Here is a 21,079-nt window from a genome sequence, read left to right as displayed (position 1 = left end):
TATATACTATTATATATATAGTANANAATATATATATATTATTTATTATATAGTCTATATATATATATTTGTATATATATATATATATATATATATATATATATATATATATATACATATATAGACCAAAAAGTTCAAGGTGAATATATTGAATTTTATTCTTTGTAAAACTCCGATTCAGTTTTTGGTCACGTCAATTTTTTCTCAACAGAAACATCTTTCTCGCGCAGTTCATATTTCATTATTAACAAGAAGCACGTACCAGAAACATCGACCTTTGCACATTCGCAATTCCCGATTGAAAGGGAAATATCATTGGAATAAATTCCTCTACATCACACACGAAGTTCCAGCCATCATACAAAAACGTCACGAAAATTTTGCATTTAATAGCCAAAAATTTGTTATGGACTTAAAGAAACGATTGAATTTTTCAAGGTACTCATCCTAGGACGAGTCATCTATTCCCTTGTACCTCGTGAAAAAAATATGTCGTTAAGAGAAAAACGATTATAGTTGACGGAAAATTGCATATTCTACTCGCAAAGCATCCTCTTTTCATTTTCTTTTCCTCTTGAAAAACTCATTTTGTAGCATGTTGCATATCGATTAAACCACATTTCGCGTGTCTTCGGTATAATTCATGTTCCGGTGATTGCGCAGAGCAAATATTCAACAATAAACGTGTTTGTGTTACAGAATTATGAATCGACGCGAATTACAGACTGTCATCATTACGTTACATACAGAATATCAGAACTTATGAGTTTAAACTGACTTTCACTGAACTATTCGGATAATTCCGAATTCTAATTAATGATAAAGTACGAATGTGTTGATCGGCGTTTATTACTATTAAAATTGAGAGATGCAAATATCGAACAGTTAACAATTCATATATAATATTTACATTATAATAAATACATATTCGCTGTTTCCAATTAGATAAAAAGTCTAATTATTGATGAGAAATCTGATTATAAAACCGATAAAATATTTAAAAAAAATAATGGTATGTGCAAAATTCTAAAAATTGAAAGATTAATTCGCAAATAGAATATTTTATATTAAAAAAAAAGGAACTTAATTAGAGTATATGTGTATTTATCAACTATAATTGGAAATAGGACAATACATGCAATGACGATCGCATTATACCAATTGGATGGTTTACAACCCTCTAGCGTAATATTCACATTTGTCTCCGAATTTGCTAGACACATTGAAATCAAATCGCTCGCTTGCATTAGCAAGCGAACAATTCTGGACGTTCGCATCGGGTTACCTGTCATTAATTCATATCGGTTAATGCATGCAGCAATCACTAAACGCACACCTGTCGAAGTACTAAGTACGTGCTCGAAATACGTTTTTCCGTTATATAATGATTTCTACCATCTCTTCGATTACTAAATTTTGATAAAATGTCTGAAATTATAAAATTGGAGACAATGATTTCTATTTTATTTTTTAAATATTATTAAAAAATAGTCTCTGAAGTAAGTTTATAAATTTAAGTGAAAATAAAAGATATAAATTATTATTATTAAATAATTCAAAATAGAATACGAAATATTTAAATCCCAGAATTGCTAAAGAACGAATTACCATTCATAAATATTACGAGTCAATAATGTATAATTTCTGTTACCTATCGCTTCGATTCCTATGTCAAATTAATAAATCGCATGAAATATCGAGTTTGATAAACAAACCTTGCCTCGATACACTTGAGTTAATTAATAGCTCGAGCTGATAATCGTTAATTGTTCATAGGGAATCGCATATCGAAGAATAATAACACAATGCATAGAGCAACTCGCGCAGCTGCCTTCTCGCTCGAGGCTCGCCAATAGGCGACAAAATTACCACATGTATTTGCACACAACACGCATTAACGCCACAAAAAATAAACGCCGGACACAATTTGAAATATTCAACAAGCTTCAACAAGCTTCAAAACAAACGCCGATTGTTCTTTATGCATCGAATTAATCTCGATGAATATTATTGCGTATTAAATTAAATTTATTTTGGGAACGAAATTTATTTTGTTTGTCAATGAAACAAATATTTATGCAAATTAAATTAGGTTTTTTTTGTTATTTCAAAATGCATTCCAAGAGAGATTCCAAATTATATACATAAATATAGTTAAGGAATTTTTTTTCAGTATCTTTAAGTTATAAAACAATTGAAATGTAAAAAAGAATTCAAAGAACAGTAAAATATTCAAAGTTATTTTCTAAAATTTGTTAAAAGAAGAAATGTTCCAAAAATTATTCTTAAAAATTGTTAGATTGTAAAAAAGATTTTTTTTTAGTATACATTTTGTTAAAAGAAAATTTACGATATTTTCTTGAAAAGATAAAAATTGATCAGGTTGTTCAAAGATAAAAACAAGAAGATCAAAATAAAATAATATATGTACTATTTCTAAGAAAGTTTAGCCAATATTAGTTTTTGTGCGCTCGAAATGTCGTTTGTAACAGCACACTACAATTTCTTAAAATAGAATGTTGCTTTTGAAATATCTTGTTTCACTTTTGTTTATTCTAATTTTATTTACTCTATTTTAAACGGAAGAATGAAATCTAATCTAATTTAGTTTTATTTATATATATCAAAAGTGCCTATTGCTGAGTAAATTACACAGTATAAAATCATTCTTATTTACTTTTCATTCTCATTATTTATGTGTAACTACTTTTAAGAGCTAGATTTCGAATGAACTTTGTTCTCCTAATCCGCGTTTTCTTTTTTTGTTCTTCTTTCTCTTTTCGTTTTCTTGAAAAAAATTTGTCGTTAATACCTACGAACATTTATCTGTGTCTGTCGATGAGGTCTCTGAAATATTCATTAGTGCAGGGATTTTCATGCAGACGCTCTTTTGCATCGTGCTTGTGTCCCGTCATTGTGAGTCAAGACTACGTCAGGATGTCGCAGTGCGGTATGCACGAGCGAGCCAATGAAAGAAACCGGACGTTACTGCGCTGTGTAGCGAGCCTCGAAACTTCAGTCGCAATCTTAAATCGCTTAAACTCGGATTCACGTTGGATTTAATCAAACACTGCGAGTAAGCCGCCAAGGAAATGCAGCTGTAGAAAGTCTATGTGATTATTAACCTTATTGAATAAAAAGCTCTTCGAGAGAAAGCTCTCTTTTACGATCTCTGGGAAGCTTCAGATTATAGGATTTTGAAAATTTAAGCAAATTTGTAAAAATTCTTATTCAAGTCGATCAAAAACAGCAGAATAAATTTATAAAAACATTTTCCTTATTTTATTGTTATCAATAATTATAATTATAATTCAACTGTTCTGACGAATTCTGAACAATTTTATAAAAATATTGATCTCATTTATCAGGATTTAATTGACATTGAATATGTTTCAAATTAAAATTAAAAAAAAACATTTTTATCGGTTGTATTGTTTTATCATCTGTATATTTTTAGAAATACTCGTCTTGCTTTGATTTTAATCTTCTTTCGTGAAAAAAATGATCTATTCTTTTTCAGAAAAGAAAGCTAGAACCTATTAACACTCGCCATGAAAAATCAATTTGCTGCAACGAGCATGATTTCCTAACTGCGTATAATAGCCTGCAGTAATAGCTCTTTGTTTTATCGCGGATAATCTCATCTCTTCCTGCAGGATTTGCGAGGGAGAATTGTGACATTGTTGACGCAAGTCTATTCCCGTAGCAGTCTCCCTGCGAGCGTCTAGGCACGCGCATAACCAGTGCCGATGCAACATCAGGGAATCGCCTCAATTAACGACGTAACCATGAGCCATTGTTTCGGCCGTAGCACATACAGTGTACCTTGCATGCAAGTACGCTCAGCCAACCGCTCGAAATCGGAGCTCGTTGGGAACGCGACACACTATAACGACATCCGATGTCCGATAATGATCAGCTGTATACGGAGCAAAATGTTTTCGATCAATCATCATCAGCTTAGTTATAACATTTATAAGTTCACAGTCCATTCGTAGATTAATTACAGAGACAGTATAGAGATTGTTCGATCTCGCGCTTGTCATTCAGAAATTGAAATATATCATTCTTTTATAATAGTGCTTATATAGTACTAGCAGTTATTAAGTTTTTCAATATTATTAAAAAATATCGACACGCTCGTAACCAATTCGTTTAAATTCGTTAAAAATATTTTGTCAAATATTTTGAAAAATTCTCGACCTAGATTTTATTAATTTAATTATAAAATTTTTTTTCCAAAGAATAATAGAGAATTCAGAATTCGAAATATTCTAAATGATATACAGAAAAACACGAAGAGTTACTTGACTTTAAATAAACTTAAAAATGAGGTAATTTGCGATTTTGAAATCGATTTTTAAGCATTCATAGACAAAATTATAAGGATTAATAGCATAGTTCATTCGGAAAGGTCTCAATTAGACATCGAAGTGACGCACTGTTGTTGTCCCACGACGTTCCGTTCACTACGATCGTTAGAGAAGACCAGAGAGTCGGCTGCTTGTCTCGTTCCAGTGATTTCGAGGGTTGTCGCGTTCCTCTCTCATCCTCTTCTCTCCACTCTTATTCCGAAAGGAATTTAATCAGACTACCCTTCGAATCGAGTCGATTCGAACCGAATTGAATCGAATAGCTTGTAGCGACAGGGGCAAGAATTTCTCGCGGCGAATGAAAAGACACCCTCACGAAATATTTGACGAGTTTGAGCGAAAATAGGGAATTGCCCGAGAAAACATCGAAGGAGAGAATGGCGAGAGGAAAAGAGATACCATATTTCCGACGATAAATTTCCCGTTGGTACCTCAAGTTGAGACTCAAAAAAACATGCCGAAATGAATATTGTTGGGAGTCAACCAAAAATGATATTATATGTACGCATAAAATATTTTTCTGCAGTAAAATTAATATGCTGTTGAATAAGAGAATTGAAATATTATTTATCAGCATATAATTTTGAAATTTGTAATTCAAATAACTATTATAAAATATATCTATATGTATTATTTAAGCAGAAAAAGATCATAAATAAAAAAAATTTTTAATTAAAAAATCAATCTTAGAAAAACGAAAAATAAAAAGACCGTTGATCAACAATAATTTGTTAAAAGTTAATTTATATTGCCAATTTTAGTTTATAATTTATGCGTGTTTATATTAAAAATACGATTTCGTACAAAACTAGGACGATACGTAATTATTATTTCGCTAATTGTGATCGCCTTGAGCGTTGTTTTTTCTCTTTTTTTCATATGTTTTCCTCCCATGATGTTAATTCAAAATACTGTGTTTTCTCGTTTAAGCATTGAACATTGTTTTTTAAACATTCAAATAATAAACAATCACCCATTCTGTGAAACTCATAAAAATTTGTTTCAAAATAAGTAAATTTGTAATTTCGGCAAAGTGAAACTAATTAACAATAGAATATTACACATAATAACTTATTATATTGTCTCACTTTTATATTATAAATTAAATAAGTACTTTTCTTCGTCAATTAACGCGTTTTCGTTGCCTCATGTTGTGCACAAGAGAATTTGAAATTCTCCAGAGAAGATAATTATAGAAAGAAACTGATAAAAATTGTAATGAAAGATACTTTTATAAATATCATATAAAATGTACGTATATATAAAACATGTTATATATAGTACCCTCTATAAATTTGGGAACATCCTACGTTTTACAGGTTTGTAAATAATTATTTAATTGAAAAAAGACATGCTATTAATATGCTATTAAAATATGGAAAATATTTTTATTAAAATGCGATTTATACGAAATCTGATTCTGTAGGATGTTCCCAAATTTATGGAGGGTACATATAATAGAGCATCACAAACATAACTCACAAAAAGCATAAATCTCGTGACAATTTTCTTAATTCTCTTTAAGACCTGACTCATTCACGTCCCATATTCCAAATATTATTCTCAATCAAGCACGCTTTATTCTATCATGTCTATTTATTGTCGCCGACATGACAAACTCATAGCGAATAAGAAATAACGACGTTGCAATGCATTTTTACGTCATGCCGATGAGAGCGAAACGAAATTCCGACAGATAATTGCGAGTCTTCGAATGTCTCTGGTTTGACCATGCTGCGACATAATTCGATTTTATATAGCGCAAGAGAGATGCGAGCGGGGCATGGTTGACGTTGCATTCAGGAAACGCTTAGCAGGGCTCGTTTTCGTGACTGGAAGAACGAAGTTTGTAATTTCTTTCGCAAAAGTCTCTCTCTCTTTTTCCACTTTCTCGCTCTTTGTCATTGTCTCTCTTTCTCCCTTACTTCCTTGAGCCTCGGTTTAGATCGCGCGACACAAACGTGCAATTACGCGATACACATACAATTACTGTAGTACGTTCAGCAAGCAGCACTGCGCGTGTAACCGCTGCTATTTCAAGCTGCGGCTGAACCTCTCCAGTTAGCCCCTGTGAGGGTTGGAACGATTCAGGGGAGAATATGCGCTGTTAACATTTTCTCTCCGCGAGTAACTTAACACCCGACGCTGCCGGCCTTCGTGGCAATCACCAACGAGACGTGAATTTATTTTCACATGTATTATGTAATTTATGATTCCTTCAACGAGAGAGCCGTCTTTGCTGATAATAATTGCATACACATTTCTATGATCAATCCCCATTCTTTTTCTAGTTACGTATTCGTTGGAATTATTTGGCGCTCTCAAAAATGTTTCTGATAGATTTTCTTAAAGTATTGTAAAATAGATTGTTCCAATTAATCTAGAAGTTTTTCGAGAATCGTTTTATACACATAAAAATATATCATTCTGTACTGTTAAGAAAAGTAATTACTCATGTCAATTTACGTTTTTCTTTCAAGTAGCGGTTTGTTTGTAACAAACAATATTTTCTTGGAAATAGTCTTAAAAAATATATTTATTCCAAATTTTAGTAACTATTATCATGTTCTTAAAAGAAGAATTTATTTTCTTTTGAAGAATATTATAAAATTCTATGAAAAAAGCGACTTCATATGTATAATAAGCAAATTTGCTCTAATTTAATAATTTTGATTGAAATACTAATTTATTAGAATTCAGAATATATTTTGAATAAAGATACTTGTGATAAATTTATAATTATATATAAGATTTGCGAAGAGATGAATGAATTTTTAAAATTCTTAAAACAAGTAATTAGCATTTAAATATAGTATGCGTATTATTTTGTGTACACGCTCTAAAAGTTATCTATTCTTGAATACATTCGCGTGGTACATCTGTATGCAGATATTTATGTGTTTTTAATTTTATCGACATGCAAAATCTAGTGAAATGCTTTGAAAGACTCGCGAAAAAGATCAGATAATTTGATATACAAATGTAATACTGACATACAAACATTGTACAATAAATAAATTCGCTCTTGCTTCTTTTGATGTTTATAAAATTTGTTTAATTTTCTCATAAAAACAATTCTATAATTAAAAAAAAATTTATCCAGATATTATTATTTTATATTACTTTATATAAAATATTTTAAATTTTATTTATTTTAATATTATTTTTTGTAGAAAATCTATTGATATTCCATATTGTAAATAGCGTTATTTTATACTTTAAAGTAATCAATTTTGCTTTTAACGTATAACATAAATGTTCTTATGGTTGTATATAAATATTATTGCTAGAACTAAATATCATAATGATAATAAATATCTCAATGCTAAAAATAATTTTAATGATTTTATTACAAAATTTTTCATAATTGCAAAAGTTTCATAGAATGCTATAAGAACATTGTATAAATTTATTATATTAGTATTTAATTCTAAAAGAAATTCTTTATGTAGAAATGTATTGGTGGAAGAAATCATGTATATTTATTTGTGATGAAGAGTCCCTTTCATTGCGAGCTATGCGATACTGCTGATTCTCGATATCCCGGGTCGTTTAACTGTGGTAGACTCATTGCGGAAAATTGCATTTCTGTCTGTGATAAATCGTCGAGACGCGCTGCTATGCTCGGAAACGGAACGGAAAACTCGATGTCTTGCTCTCTCTCACCGAATCCGATGACATTCTTAACGCTCGGATTAAGATCGTTTCACAACTCTTTTATGCAGCTTCCGACATAGATGATAGAAAGTGTCTCAAATACAAATACATTTTGGAAATGACTTCGGAATAAAATTTTATTTCATAAATTTTAAAAGGAAATATCTATTAATTTTTTGGCTCGTTTATAACAAGTTAACGATTTGATATGCGAGATATTTTATATTAAAGGATTTTATATGTTTTAATATATGTGAAATTCTTCGGGTTTTTGACACGTTATTTATATGTTCGTATATGTATACATATGTACACCGATTCAAGCAATATAATATTTGCGCATAGCAATTTGCGATAGCAATATATCTAGCACAGCTATACTTCAAGATATCCTACATTTCCGAAACATTTCTGTTCTTCACTAAATCTTCTGTGTAAGTATATAAGCATGGTAAAAATACATGAAGGATATATAGATATCATATATAAATAAATAATAATAAAAACAAATTTAAGTTGAGTAGATTTCCAGGGATCGTACGAAAAATTAATAAATCCTAACTGCTATAAAGTTTACAACTAATCAAAGATATTTTTAAAAAATAATATATTTTAAAAAGTAATATATTTTAGATAATTCTGATATTGATCATGAATTACATAATTGAATTTTGTACTTATTTTTCTATAAATTTATAGAGTTGAAGAATGTTTTATTAAAATTAAAAGGCTATTAAGTCATTTTTAATTATTAAGTTATTAATTTTTAAATATAAAAATTTGCTAGCAAGAATAAGGATTGAAAAACATGAAAATCATGAAGATCAAAGATCTCTTTTGTAATTAGATATATCTAAGAAAATTTATATTTCATTTTAATAAATGATTTATGAGATTTTAACAAAATGATTTAATATAATAAGAAATCATTACTAGTGCATATATTCAGTCTATACGCCAAAATCAAAATTCACGAGTGGATCAAATTTTCAAGATGTTTTATCATTGTGTTGCGCAAATGTAAAGCATTTCCCATGATTTTACTTACTTCCCTTTCACACATAGAATCTCGCCCAGTGCAAACACGCTGCGAACGCGTCGAAGAGAATCCACCTTCCTTTCAAAACTAGCTGCATCGGTTTCCTCCATAGGGAACTAAATCCATTAGACATTCGTCTTCTCTTTTTCCACGAGATAGATGAGATATGGGTACGAGCGCGAAGCGACGGAACAGTAAAGCCAATGCGAAAAAGACGCATTTCTCGGCGAAGAAGATTCATTGCAAGTAGTTAGATAAAAAGAGTATCTAACAAATTAAAGTATCGAAAACCCCACGCATATTCTCGTATTCGATTTATTTATTTTCTCATCGATTTTTCTCATCGAAGAGTATGAAGAAATTAAAGAAACATCTGTTCTTTTACACTAGATATTAGTTTACGGATACAAGATTGCTAGGAAAATTCTTATTTTGTCTCTTTGATTGAATCGTTATAATCGGGTTAAGGGACAAGCCAAATTGCTCCCATAAGATTGACGCTAATTGCAGGTCGTGACGTGAGGGACTGGAATATATTGCAAGTCACATAAGGACAAGGAACTTTGCTAATACACTTCTACAAAGCGCAAGACTACGGAAACGTTTTTTTGACAATATCAATATTAATTCATTAAAAAATGTTACTTTTATGTTAAATGTCGATAATCGATTTTAAAATTAAGATAAGATATTTTGAGAAAAAAATGTATTAATTTCAAAGATATTAATTTTAAGCTATAAGGTATTTTTTAAAAGATATTAATTTTTTAACTTTATATTGTTTATTTTTTTCTCAAGAAACTTATTTAAATAAAGCTTATTTATTTTTTATTACTTTTATATATCAAATTATCTTTCTTATCTCAAAAAATTAATTTCTATAAGAAACTAATATTCTTTTACATAGAAATGAATGGAAATCTTTTCTAAGTTAAAAAGAATAATACATTTATAATCATACATTATAAAAAGTAAAAGTAATTTAATTTCTTACAATACATAAAATAACTTCTTAAAAATAATTTCTTACAATACATAAAAGAAAAATATGAAAATGGAGTAATGAGAGTCAGCAAAATAATTAGTACACAAGTTTTTTAAAATATAATAATTTAATAATTCATTACTCTCTAAATCTGAATCAGTGAATAATCATTGATATCAGTGCAATGGTATGCCAAGCATACCATTGGTAATCAGTGAATAAAATGTGAGATCCCTAACTTATCTAATGTTTATTATGTGATCCAATTAACCTTGTTTCAGTGCATAAATTCAATAAATATAATATTAGAAGATTGAAATTAACATTGAAATATCAGTATTTTAATTATATAATGCTCAAACATTTTTTTTTAATTGAACTTCACTGAATATCCAGTGCCAAGTATGTCACTGAATAATTAGTAATTATCTACTGATTCAGAGAGTACACATCATTCACAAAGAATAATGTTTAAAATCCGTACGTTATAGTACCAAAATTTATGCAAAACTTCTAACTTTAGTTTTTTCTTTTTCTTTTAATTTTTTTACTTCTTCTATATAGAAAAGAAATCTGGAATATAAATTATTTTTAATACTATTTTTAATTCTCATCAAAATTATATTATCGTCAAATGTATTCTGATATCACAACATTCACATATACTGTTAAATCTTTAGTGTCAAATTTAAGTCACCACTGCTTCTACTAAATATATCGTTATTTTATACTAAAACGATAAGTAAATTTGATATATCGTGTCAATTTGATGCTATATAGTATCAAATATAATCATTATTTTAGTATAAAATAACAATATAATTGATTATAGCATTAAATTATTAAAATTACTTGTCAATTTAATTTAATTCGCGATTACTAAAGTGATTTAATTGTGTTTATAGTCCGGAAAAACAATTTGGCGCGCAATTCGAAAGACTACAATATGGTATATATAGTAATTCAAGAATTGAATTATTTAAGCAATGAAGATTCAGCTTCGACTGTTCTAGGTATTTTAATTTCTAGTGATTGTGTTCTCACATATGTGGTCTAAAATAAAGATTTTTAATATAGTTTTTATTTTGCAAACTTCGCGACGTAACAATCAATTATCCGACGAGAAATAATCGGCGCGAGAAACTCCGCAAAAAAAATATTGGGAATATGGCAATCGAGGAAATGGCCGTCGATAGAAGTGGAAATGATTAGGGTGCTTCAAAAGCCCGGAGGAACGGAGGGGAGGTCGTATTTATCACGGTTGTTCAATCCCGTGAAATTGCGTGCGTGTTGAACGTTTCCTTCTATGGTGGACCACAACAGAGCTGGAAATGACAGCTCGTTACGAGGATTTTCAGGGAAACTTGAGTGTATTCGGGTTGCGCTCGTTGTTAGAGGATCGCTTTTACATGTGGGCCTAGGTTACCGTGATTACTATCAATCCTAAGAAAACACATCCCTTTCTTGTTGCAAAAACAGTCTTTCTTTCAAAAAAAGAGTGTGCGCGAGGTGATATCTCGAACAAAAATTGTAAAAATACAATATACTGTGATGAATTGAAATACGCGTATTCGTTGTTGGAAATATTTTTCATGTGATAATTTAAATCGAAGTACTGACTTCCAAAGACAATTTTGTGAGCAAGAAAAATAAATATTGTAATAGTATGAGAGGTAATAAAATAGTATGAGAGGTTCAGTTTCTCTTTTTACTTTTATTAGCAAAAGAAGATTTAACATATGATTTTGTAATATTATATAATTTCGAAAATTGCGACACACGATAATATGCTATCGTTTACGTTATGTGAAATTATAATTATAACTGTTGTAGTTCATAGATTCTTAAAAATATTAATGAATTTAATTAAACTAATTACGTGCAATAATAGATAGATACGTGCACATAAAATCTATACTAATTGGAAATTCGGTACGTATTGAGTGTAAATAAAAAAGTTTTTGAATGATTCATGCTTGTAATAAAATGATGTAGTAACATTCTGTTGAGAGTTAAAAAAGAAAAGAGAGAAATTATACTGCAGAAATAAAAAAAATCAAAATTGTTCTCATTTAACAATGAACTAGTGATATGGATTCTTATTCTAGTATAATAAATTTCATTTCAAATTCTCGAGATAAGCTATTATTTGTTGGATCTGTTATGATTCTACTGTAGATATTCTCAATTCTGTTTCAGACAGTTTCTGACAGGTTGAATATACATGAGTACGTATGTTTTCACGAGTAAAACATGATTATTGTGAATGATAAACCAGACAATTACAAATAAAACTAGAAAATTCTGTAACGACTACTAACTAAATAATAATCTTTTTCCGTGAAAGCGAAAATTACGATAAAACCGTAAAGCTTTCAAACAAACATTTCAAGCTTTAATTCATAATTAAGAATGGATAATAAATTCCTACATTAATTATTATAATATCAAGATTAGAATAAACTATACCTATTAGTTTGCAGATTTTAAATCAAAATGATTTTATTAATCAAATAATCTCAATATTTGTTTTTTTTAAATTATCGCGATCAAATGAAAAATTAATTGATCGAAAATGAAATAAATTTATAATTCTTTTTCTTTCTAAGCAAATTGCGAATTAAAGATTAGTGTATTAGTGCGCAAAATGAGATCGATCCAAGATATTTCTCAGCGACCTTACGACTGGCGACTCGCAAAAGAGGGGCCAATCCCTACACGCAGTACTAGACATCGCATCCTCTCGAGTTTGTTTCCACCCCTCGTTTGCCCCCAGGAGCCCTTGGCCTCGCTGGCTCCTGCCACCTGCTAACCCCTGGCTCGCCTGCGACACGTCAATATTCGCTATCCACCCTCCGAAAACCGCCGTCCCCACCACCGCTACCATCCCAGAGACCTGAAGAGCGCAGGCGCTCTAGATAAACTAGATTGCACGATGGAGCCTCTGGTACCGAAGAACAAAGCGCTCGGATACGCTTGTAGCGTTTCGTACGAATATCATGCACGTGATAAAGTCGCGTGTCGCGAACGCCAAATTCATTTACGAGCCATTATTTAGAGCGAAGCGTCTAGATTCTGGAATATAAATGAAATAAATTCTAAACGCAATTACGGCTATATTACATAATACAGAATTTCTTTTTAATTAAAGATAAGAAATGAATAGACAAATTAATTATAAAATATCGATAATATGCAGTAACTTCATTAAATATGTAAAATTTTATGTAATTTGATAGAATTCGGTGTGTTATCAAGATGTTCTTGATAAGATTATTTACTGAGAAATATTAACATACATGATGATATGAGTGAAAAATTCGATCAAGGAGATTCTTTGTACCTAATATTTCTTATCAAATATAAAGTTCTTAATGCTACTATACAATTATATATTCTGTCTTTTAATCTTCTTGGAGATATAATTTCTCAACAAATAAAACATGTATGTATATGTGTGTGTGTGTGTATGTATATATATAAAAATCAAAAATCAGTCTATAATTTTTCAAAAAAAATAATCGCAGTAAAATAAATAGGGAACAATAGCGTAATAATTTTCGCTTTACATTCATAACAAACTCGTATTAACGCGTTTAACATACGCATGCGTCCACGTGTCAAACATGATAATACAAAAGTCAATAAGCGGAACGTATAATCGAATATGAGGAAGCGTTATCTGCAATCAAATTACAAGATCAAACGCAGCGTATGGATTTGATGTATCGAACTTTGGCGAGTACGGCCGTAGAGACTGCGAATTCGATTAAAGCCGGTTTATAATTCATAAGACAGATGAAACTTAAGGGCACTCCATGTGCGCTTTAAATAAACATTATAATAAATGCGAAATAGCAACGGCATAATGGCGATAATGTAACGCCAATATTTCGCGTCAAAGTTAGAACAAAAAATTATTATAAAAACTCCTTTATTGATTTTATCGGTTTAATATCATGTTGATTTAATATCACGTCTATTTTAAATGAATCTTAATCCTCTGAATAATCATTTATAAAAAATGCAAAAACGATTCTTGGAAATGCTGATACTTTCATAATAATCAGATTAGTATTAAAAACAGACAATGAGCTTTTCCATTGAACTTATCCTATTCGTATTTCATGTATCTGACACATGTTATACACGTTATATATCCATCACATAATACCGCAATTTTTCCGCGGCAAACTAAGCGTTGCGCTTGGAATGTAATATCCTTGAAGTAATAGAATACCATGCAATCTAAAATTTGCGGAAAATCTCAAAAAAAAAATCTCTCTTATTCTCTTTCAAAGGTATCATTTAATTTTAAAAGACCTTTTCTCTTATATAAGATAACGCAATCGCAATCTTCGATAAAAGTTTTTAGGCATGAACTGGAAAAATCTAAATGATCGAATTTGTGCCGTTTGAAATAAATGGAAATTACTATTCTATACGCATCAGCGTTACAGCGAATCGAAATTTTCGTTTCACGGGAAGATTACTTGCGTTTCAACGGGCACGATTCAACAGGCCGTCTGTTATATCCTATTCCATTGTACAACAAAATTCTATGTTTTTTCCGATGTCGAAAATCGTAAGTGAATTATTAATTAAAAGTCCGTGACGTGATCAATAAATAATATTTTGTGTATCGATTTTTTTTTTATAAAAAAGAGATGAAGAAAGTTATCTATATTAAGAAGCGCTGTGCGCGCTTTCAGGCGAGCAATTCTTTACGTTCAAATGGAACTGACATCGGGGAAAATTAGTTAACGCGAGCAATACTGGTGGAAATTCTTTTTGTCAGTAGAGACCAGCCAACCAGCCGGCGACCGTTCGCACTACATTCAATGCGATACCTTCGAAACAAAAGCAACCAAAATAAATAGTAGGATTGGTATTTTCTAACGTTCAAACAGTCTGGGCTCCATGTAGTGCGCAGTTGGAAAAACGGCTCGTTTTTCACATGAAATTGAACCATAGGAGAAATTCCGTTACGATCAGAAATCGGAAATAGATTCCATCACTTTAGTTATTTCACAACTTTGTAAGAAATATTAAAAGCTTATCGCGGCGATCACATCTGAGCCTAAAAAAAATACGCCAAAATGACAAAAATTGCCATTCTCTGGCGAAAATAAAAAGCGTAAGTCGAATATAAGGGAAAAGAAATGTACGAAGCTTCTAGGAGGCAAAAATTGAAGCAACGAAACATAAAAGAAGTGTAAACGTCGAGTAATTTTCCATTTTGTTGTTTTAACTTTCGCCTCCTACAAATTCCATTTACACTTCTGTTACTCTTCCCTTACATTCGATTGACTCTCCGATTTTTATTTTCGCCAGGCTAATCTATTTAATATTCTATTCAGCTACAATCCTGTTTGAAGCAATGAAATCTTTGGGGAAAATAGGCACGAACCGTGGAAGTTTCAATTCTCGCAACCGAGAATGTATTTCATTAACTGCTTGTTTAACAGTGATCTCATGTAGAGTGGACCGAAGAAATCCCAAAAGATTCACACGAGCGGTAAATATTGCGGGGGCATGCGAACCTGCGCCCAGGTTCGCCTCACTTTACCTCATCCCGCACCCTGCTCTCGCACCGCCATTGCTAACCCCTCCTACGGCGGGGTTCCGCATCCCCGCCTCTCGCAAACGTCGCCTCGTCGGCTGCTTCGTCGACTGGCGTCAGCGCCGTCAACGTCGTCGTCGGCGTCGTCGTCGTGGTGGTCCTCGCGTCGGCGTAAGTCCCGGCGACTAGATTCTCGCGAAGCTGCATGGCAAGAACCACGAAAATACGACAAATTGGTGATTATCTGCGTGCATCTCGCGCACTCGCGCGTTTCGCTCCGTGAACCGGAAGTGCGAAAAAAAACTCGGTTCAGTGTTGTTCTACTACTGTTAATGAGTGTTTTTCATTATAGCGATAAGCGTTATCAGAAATCTAAGACGAATCCCAAACGAATTCCAAAAGAGATTTTTTTTCCGGCAGTAGTTTACATCCCTGTCACGTGGCGAATGTAACGAAAACGCGTCGTCGCATGGCTGACTCAAGGTAAAGGTATTTACGTTACATTTATCTAGAAAGATCTACATTTTGCACATATTTATCATGTCTCTTTATTTTAAAAACGCTTACTTGTTAATTTTCATATCTTTATGAAAAACTGTTAAAATTCTTTTTATCAAAATTAAGATTGATGCTTTTACATGTAATAACGTTATAACGTTTATACCGAGATTTATATATATTAGAGTTCTTAGTTCAATCAAAAATAGTTTTTACATCAGCTTCCTTGATACATTTAAAGTCAATTTTTCTTTAGTAAAAGCTTTCAGAAAACTTTTTATGTACAAAATCATAATTTATGAAATTATATATTAAATGTATTGCAAACTATGTTTGTTGAAATAAATCACAGAAAAATTGCCGTAATAAAACGTTCGAAATTATTACATTTATATAACATCATGAAAATGTATCACGTGACTGTAAATTCATATACTATTAAATTATATACCTTTTAAAAAATTATTAAAATAATTTAATATGTATTTAATATGTATAGTATATACTATATAAAAACAGTATAAATTACTAAAATATTGCTATAAAAAGATAGTAAACTTACAAGGAAATTTTGATTCAAAAAACGAAAAATGATTTATGATTTCTTTTGACCAACTGGTTCGAGTTTGAAACTTTAGAAGTATCATAAATATATTATATTCACTCTCTCACATCATTTTCTACCCACGTATCACGTTCAATACTTCTCTACCTAAACCCTCATCCTTACTGGTATCTCGACGTAGTGTAACCAGATGCACTTGGGACGAGCTATTAATATGAGAGCCCTATTTCGGTCTGTGGTGTGTTTACACCACGAGCTTGCCCCGTGCGTGAAACGGAAGTACGGCGGATTCGCTTTTACATACGACACGTTGGAAAGTCGCTTTTAACCAAGTACTCACGATGCCCGTCGCAATTTTCTTGAATTAATTAAGATTGCATTCGTTGTGTCAGCGAGCCGGGAGTTACAAAGTTGCGTACGCCAATCAACATGTCGCTTATATAGAGAGGAAAAGTGTAGAGAAAAAAATACTAGCTGCGCTAAGAAAAGATAGTGTTTCGCCGTAATTAAGGCTTCCTGATTTAGATAATGATGTGCAATATCCATTACCGTTCCTTTTTGTACGAGTTAGAAGCAGCGTTTGTAAATAGTGTTATAAATAATTAACTAGCGAATATATGTGTTTATAAAATTGACATTAATTATTTCTCTAATGTAATTCTACGCGAAAGTGACAAAGATTTATATATATACTGCAAATTGTTATGCAAACAGCTTTCCAAGCTACAATTAGAGATTTAATATTATATTTATTTAAAATTTTATAAAAATATAAAAACGTAATTATAGTTTTGCAAAATATCCAAAATGGATATTTAAAAAAAATTAAAAATAAATCTAATAATGAGCATATATTTGATATTTTTATTATTATAAATAAAACGTTCCAATTTCTAAAAATTATTACTAAAGTATTAGTATACTCCAAAATATTAAAATTTCAAAAAGATATGATTAAGACGGTAGAGTAGATACATATATAAATTATTTTATGGAAGGAAAATCCAGAGTTTTGACGATGGACAAAATATACACGGATAATCACCATATGCGATGAGATATGAAAAGACAAAGATGCATGGTCTCGTGAAATTTCATTGCTGACCGTCTCTCAGCGTTCCTTTTCTCTTCGTTCTCTATTCTATCATATTTGCGACTCAAAGATGCCGAGTACATGGTTGCGTAATGCTCGACAGAGGAGAAAGTCGGTCTTACGAAGACTGTGGAGTTCTGTTCATGCACGTGGAGCGCGCAGACGTTGGTTCTGTAACCGCGATCACCAAGCGTTACACAAAGCGCAGATTTCCATCGTACTTTCGATGGATAAAACACTCACGCTCGGCCGCATTATCTCGCCCGCTTATCTCCACCGTCGAGTGCTCGGAAAATACGTGTTCCACACTTTGACGTGCGCTTTGTTGATTTTCCTCGCGTAACTCCAAGTTTCGATCGTTAAAATAACAGTCTCACTTTTACGCCGCATTCCCAAATAGATATTTTGTTCGAATTGTATTCGAAAGCCGTGTTCACATTGTTACTAATTGTTTTACGTAAAAAAACATGATGAGCTGAGAGATTTAGAAATAAATTTGTGTATTCTACCGCAAAAAAATTGGATAACGTTTATAATTTAATCTCTTTGTAGTTAAATCAACAAAATTTTGATTTAAATATTGCTCAATCTACGATAAATCTGATTGAAGACATAATCGTTACGTTCACGTTTATAGCATCGTAAAAAGTTAGATAAAGCTAAACTCTTTTCTGGTATTAAGAATTACAAAAGGATTTCCATAAAGTACACGTAATTCCATACAGATATGAGGATAATAATGGATGATGCTTTTATTCTGTGATATCTTTATTCAAGACACCCACAACGACGATTAATCAAGACTTTCTCATATCGGAGCAACCATTGACGGACATTTCCGGGGAAATGTTAATGGAAAGGAAGAAGAACGCGCTTATTTGTTAAAGCAAGCTCGTCGACAGGGCGCTTTTGATTCAAAGACAAAGCTCACTTTGTCTTCGCGTAATCACCGCACCGATTCCGATACGGATGACGGTTGTAAGGAGACTGCGCTTTTCCCACGAAAGTACACTGCTAGGCGTGTCTTTTTACTGTCAGATATTCTCGCGGCTATAACGATTCTATCGCAAAGAAGTCTTCAGCTCGAGCCGGATAGCTCGTTATACTGTCGCGTAAAAGAAGATAGAAAGTAGTAAAAAGTACATTTTTCAACATAGCTTGCTCCGTGATCTAAAAAGGATATTTATCTTACTGATTTATGTCACGGTATTTCACCGAAATCATAAACTCTGTGACTACTTCATTAGTTTAGAAATTAAAAATCTGACAGAGTAATATATGCTGTAAAATGTGTTATTAAATTTTTAATAGTAATTACTCGTTAATATTGAGATTGTTTCTCTCAATTAGAATTTCTGTCCGTTTATACCTTTATATTCAGAAAGCGTTCCGGAAATTGCTTATCAAAAGAAACTGGATTTACGATTCGAAGTCATAAGTTTCTGACAGTAAACAAGTTAAGAATATATCTTTATGTCGCACATTTTCTATCAAATGTAAGTTTTTTTTGATTCGAAGTCGCAACTTTTTTTTTAACAAAAATTATAAATTATTTTTTTTAATGTTCTTTTAACAAACAAGATTTTAAGATAAAATCCATATAAAAATAAACAAAGAATTAGTTATTTGTTTATACCTTAGACTTTAATGGACGCTGCAGTTCCACATGTCAATATTTAGAAAAGACTTTATCAAAGCGATCTGCTATATGATTTGTTTGTAATGGTCATTTAATTTATGTTTGTTACACATCTTTTAATCGTTTTCATTTTATCAAATTAAATATTGTAAAACTTTTGTGTAACGTTACGTAATGTTACGTAATGTAAATTTCGTTATATAATAAATCATATATATATATATATATACACATGAAAAGGACAATTTTGTTGAGACATTTAAAAAAATTTAGCTAGATAAGTAAATAATTATTAGACTATCAAAATATGTAGAAATTAAAATAAGTTGTTAGAATGTCAAAACTTTTTACAGCACTGTCATCAACACACAGTTATGTCCATTCTACCAATATAGTTTAATTTTAATTTCAGTTCAATTAATTCTTCATCTTTTTCTAATTTTAAGAATTAGAAGAAGATGAAGAATAAGTTAAATCAAGATTAAAGTTAATTTACATTGGTACAAACGGGCATTAATTTCTACATAATTATTTTAATGAAATCCAACAAAATTATTTTCCAATCTGTATCTAACTAAATTTTTAGATATTTCAGCAAAACCATTCTTTCCGTATAAATAGCCAAACTATTATCTTGTTCCTTGATTCATATATCCCAACACAATGATCTTCCGAAAAATCGTGTTATATATTTAACAAAATTTCTGCAACAGTTTCAGTGCGAATTTAATTTACGAGTACGATGATATTCTTGCAAACACCTGGTGGCCTTTGTTTCAACGTCTACCAGAATGATAATAGCGATTGTTATGGCGCGTATCATAAGATTGTGCGGCAGACTCCGCAGGTAAAAATTGTATTTTCTCACGAAAGTCGGATGAATCATGCCGCGGTGCACGTCATCAGCACTGACGATGCAATTCCTACGGTCATCTTTTCTCCTCGAGGTTACGCTGGTCCTCAGTTACGGAGCGGCATAATAAGATTTCGCCGTGTGTTTCGCTCGCTTGCTGGCGCGATAAACTCGAGAATCTCCTGAGAAAGGAGCCCGCTTCATAATTACGCTCTCGATGAGTCGTTAATCTGTCTTACGGCTGAAATTGTTTCAACAGCTTATCCCATTTGAAACGGTAGAATATTTAATCAGTATTGAATCGGTGACTAAGAATCGTATTAAGTCGAATATATATATGATCTCAAGGATAGAAACTTTCTTTTTCTCGCTTAAAAAATATAGTTTATTAATTAGAAAATTCCAATTTCTCTAATATCTCTTCGATATTCGTTTCAATATTTCAAAATTAATTTAACATTCATCTAGGTAAATTGTTCAATGTTAATGAGATTTAATATATGTTCAATGAAATGAAAATGCATTCAGAATGAATATAAATTATGTTTCTTCTATGACAGGAAACCGTTCGATTCATCTACTTTCACTCCTTGGATCAGAATCTCACGATAGATGCTTTCCGGAAATCCATGAGTCTCGTGAGAACCCGACATAGATCTTCCTGTTTGAGTTCTCGGTGCAAAAAGGCCAGATACCGTAATCTCGGCAGCGATCATATTTTCGAGACCATTGACTTTCGTAATTTGATAGTTCCTACGTTTAGCAGAGATGAGAGAGAGAGAGAGAGAGAGAGAGAGAGAGAGAGAGAGAGAGT

The 21,079-nt window shown here is 31.4% G+C and overlaps 1 protein-coding gene across 1 annotated transcript in view; it reads right to left on the bottom strand.

Annotated features, from left to right (window-relative positions):
* The window catches only part of LOC105624755, a 53,146-nt gene extending 32,165 nt beyond the window's left edge, over window positions 1-20,981 (bottom strand). The window contains exons 1-2 of the mRNA XM_012206108.1: window positions 20,847-20,981; window positions 15,662-15,818 (exon numbers count right to left, since the gene is read on the bottom strand). Coding sequence (XP_012061498.1) covers window positions 15,662-15,818; window positions 20,847-20,981 — 292 coding nt within the window. The remainder of the gene's footprint in view (window positions 1-15,661; window positions 15,819-20,846) is intronic.
* Window positions 20,982-21,079: the final 98 nt, after the last annotated feature.

The sequence above is a fragment of the Atta cephalotes genome, assembly GCF_000143395.1.
Source record: "Atta cephalotes unplaced genomic scaffold scaffold00087, whole genome shotgun sequence".
Lineage (NCBI taxonomy): Eukaryota > Metazoa > Arthropoda > Insecta > Hymenoptera > Formicidae > Atta > Atta cephalotes.
This window is presented reverse-complemented; position numbering and strand designations above follow the sequence as displayed.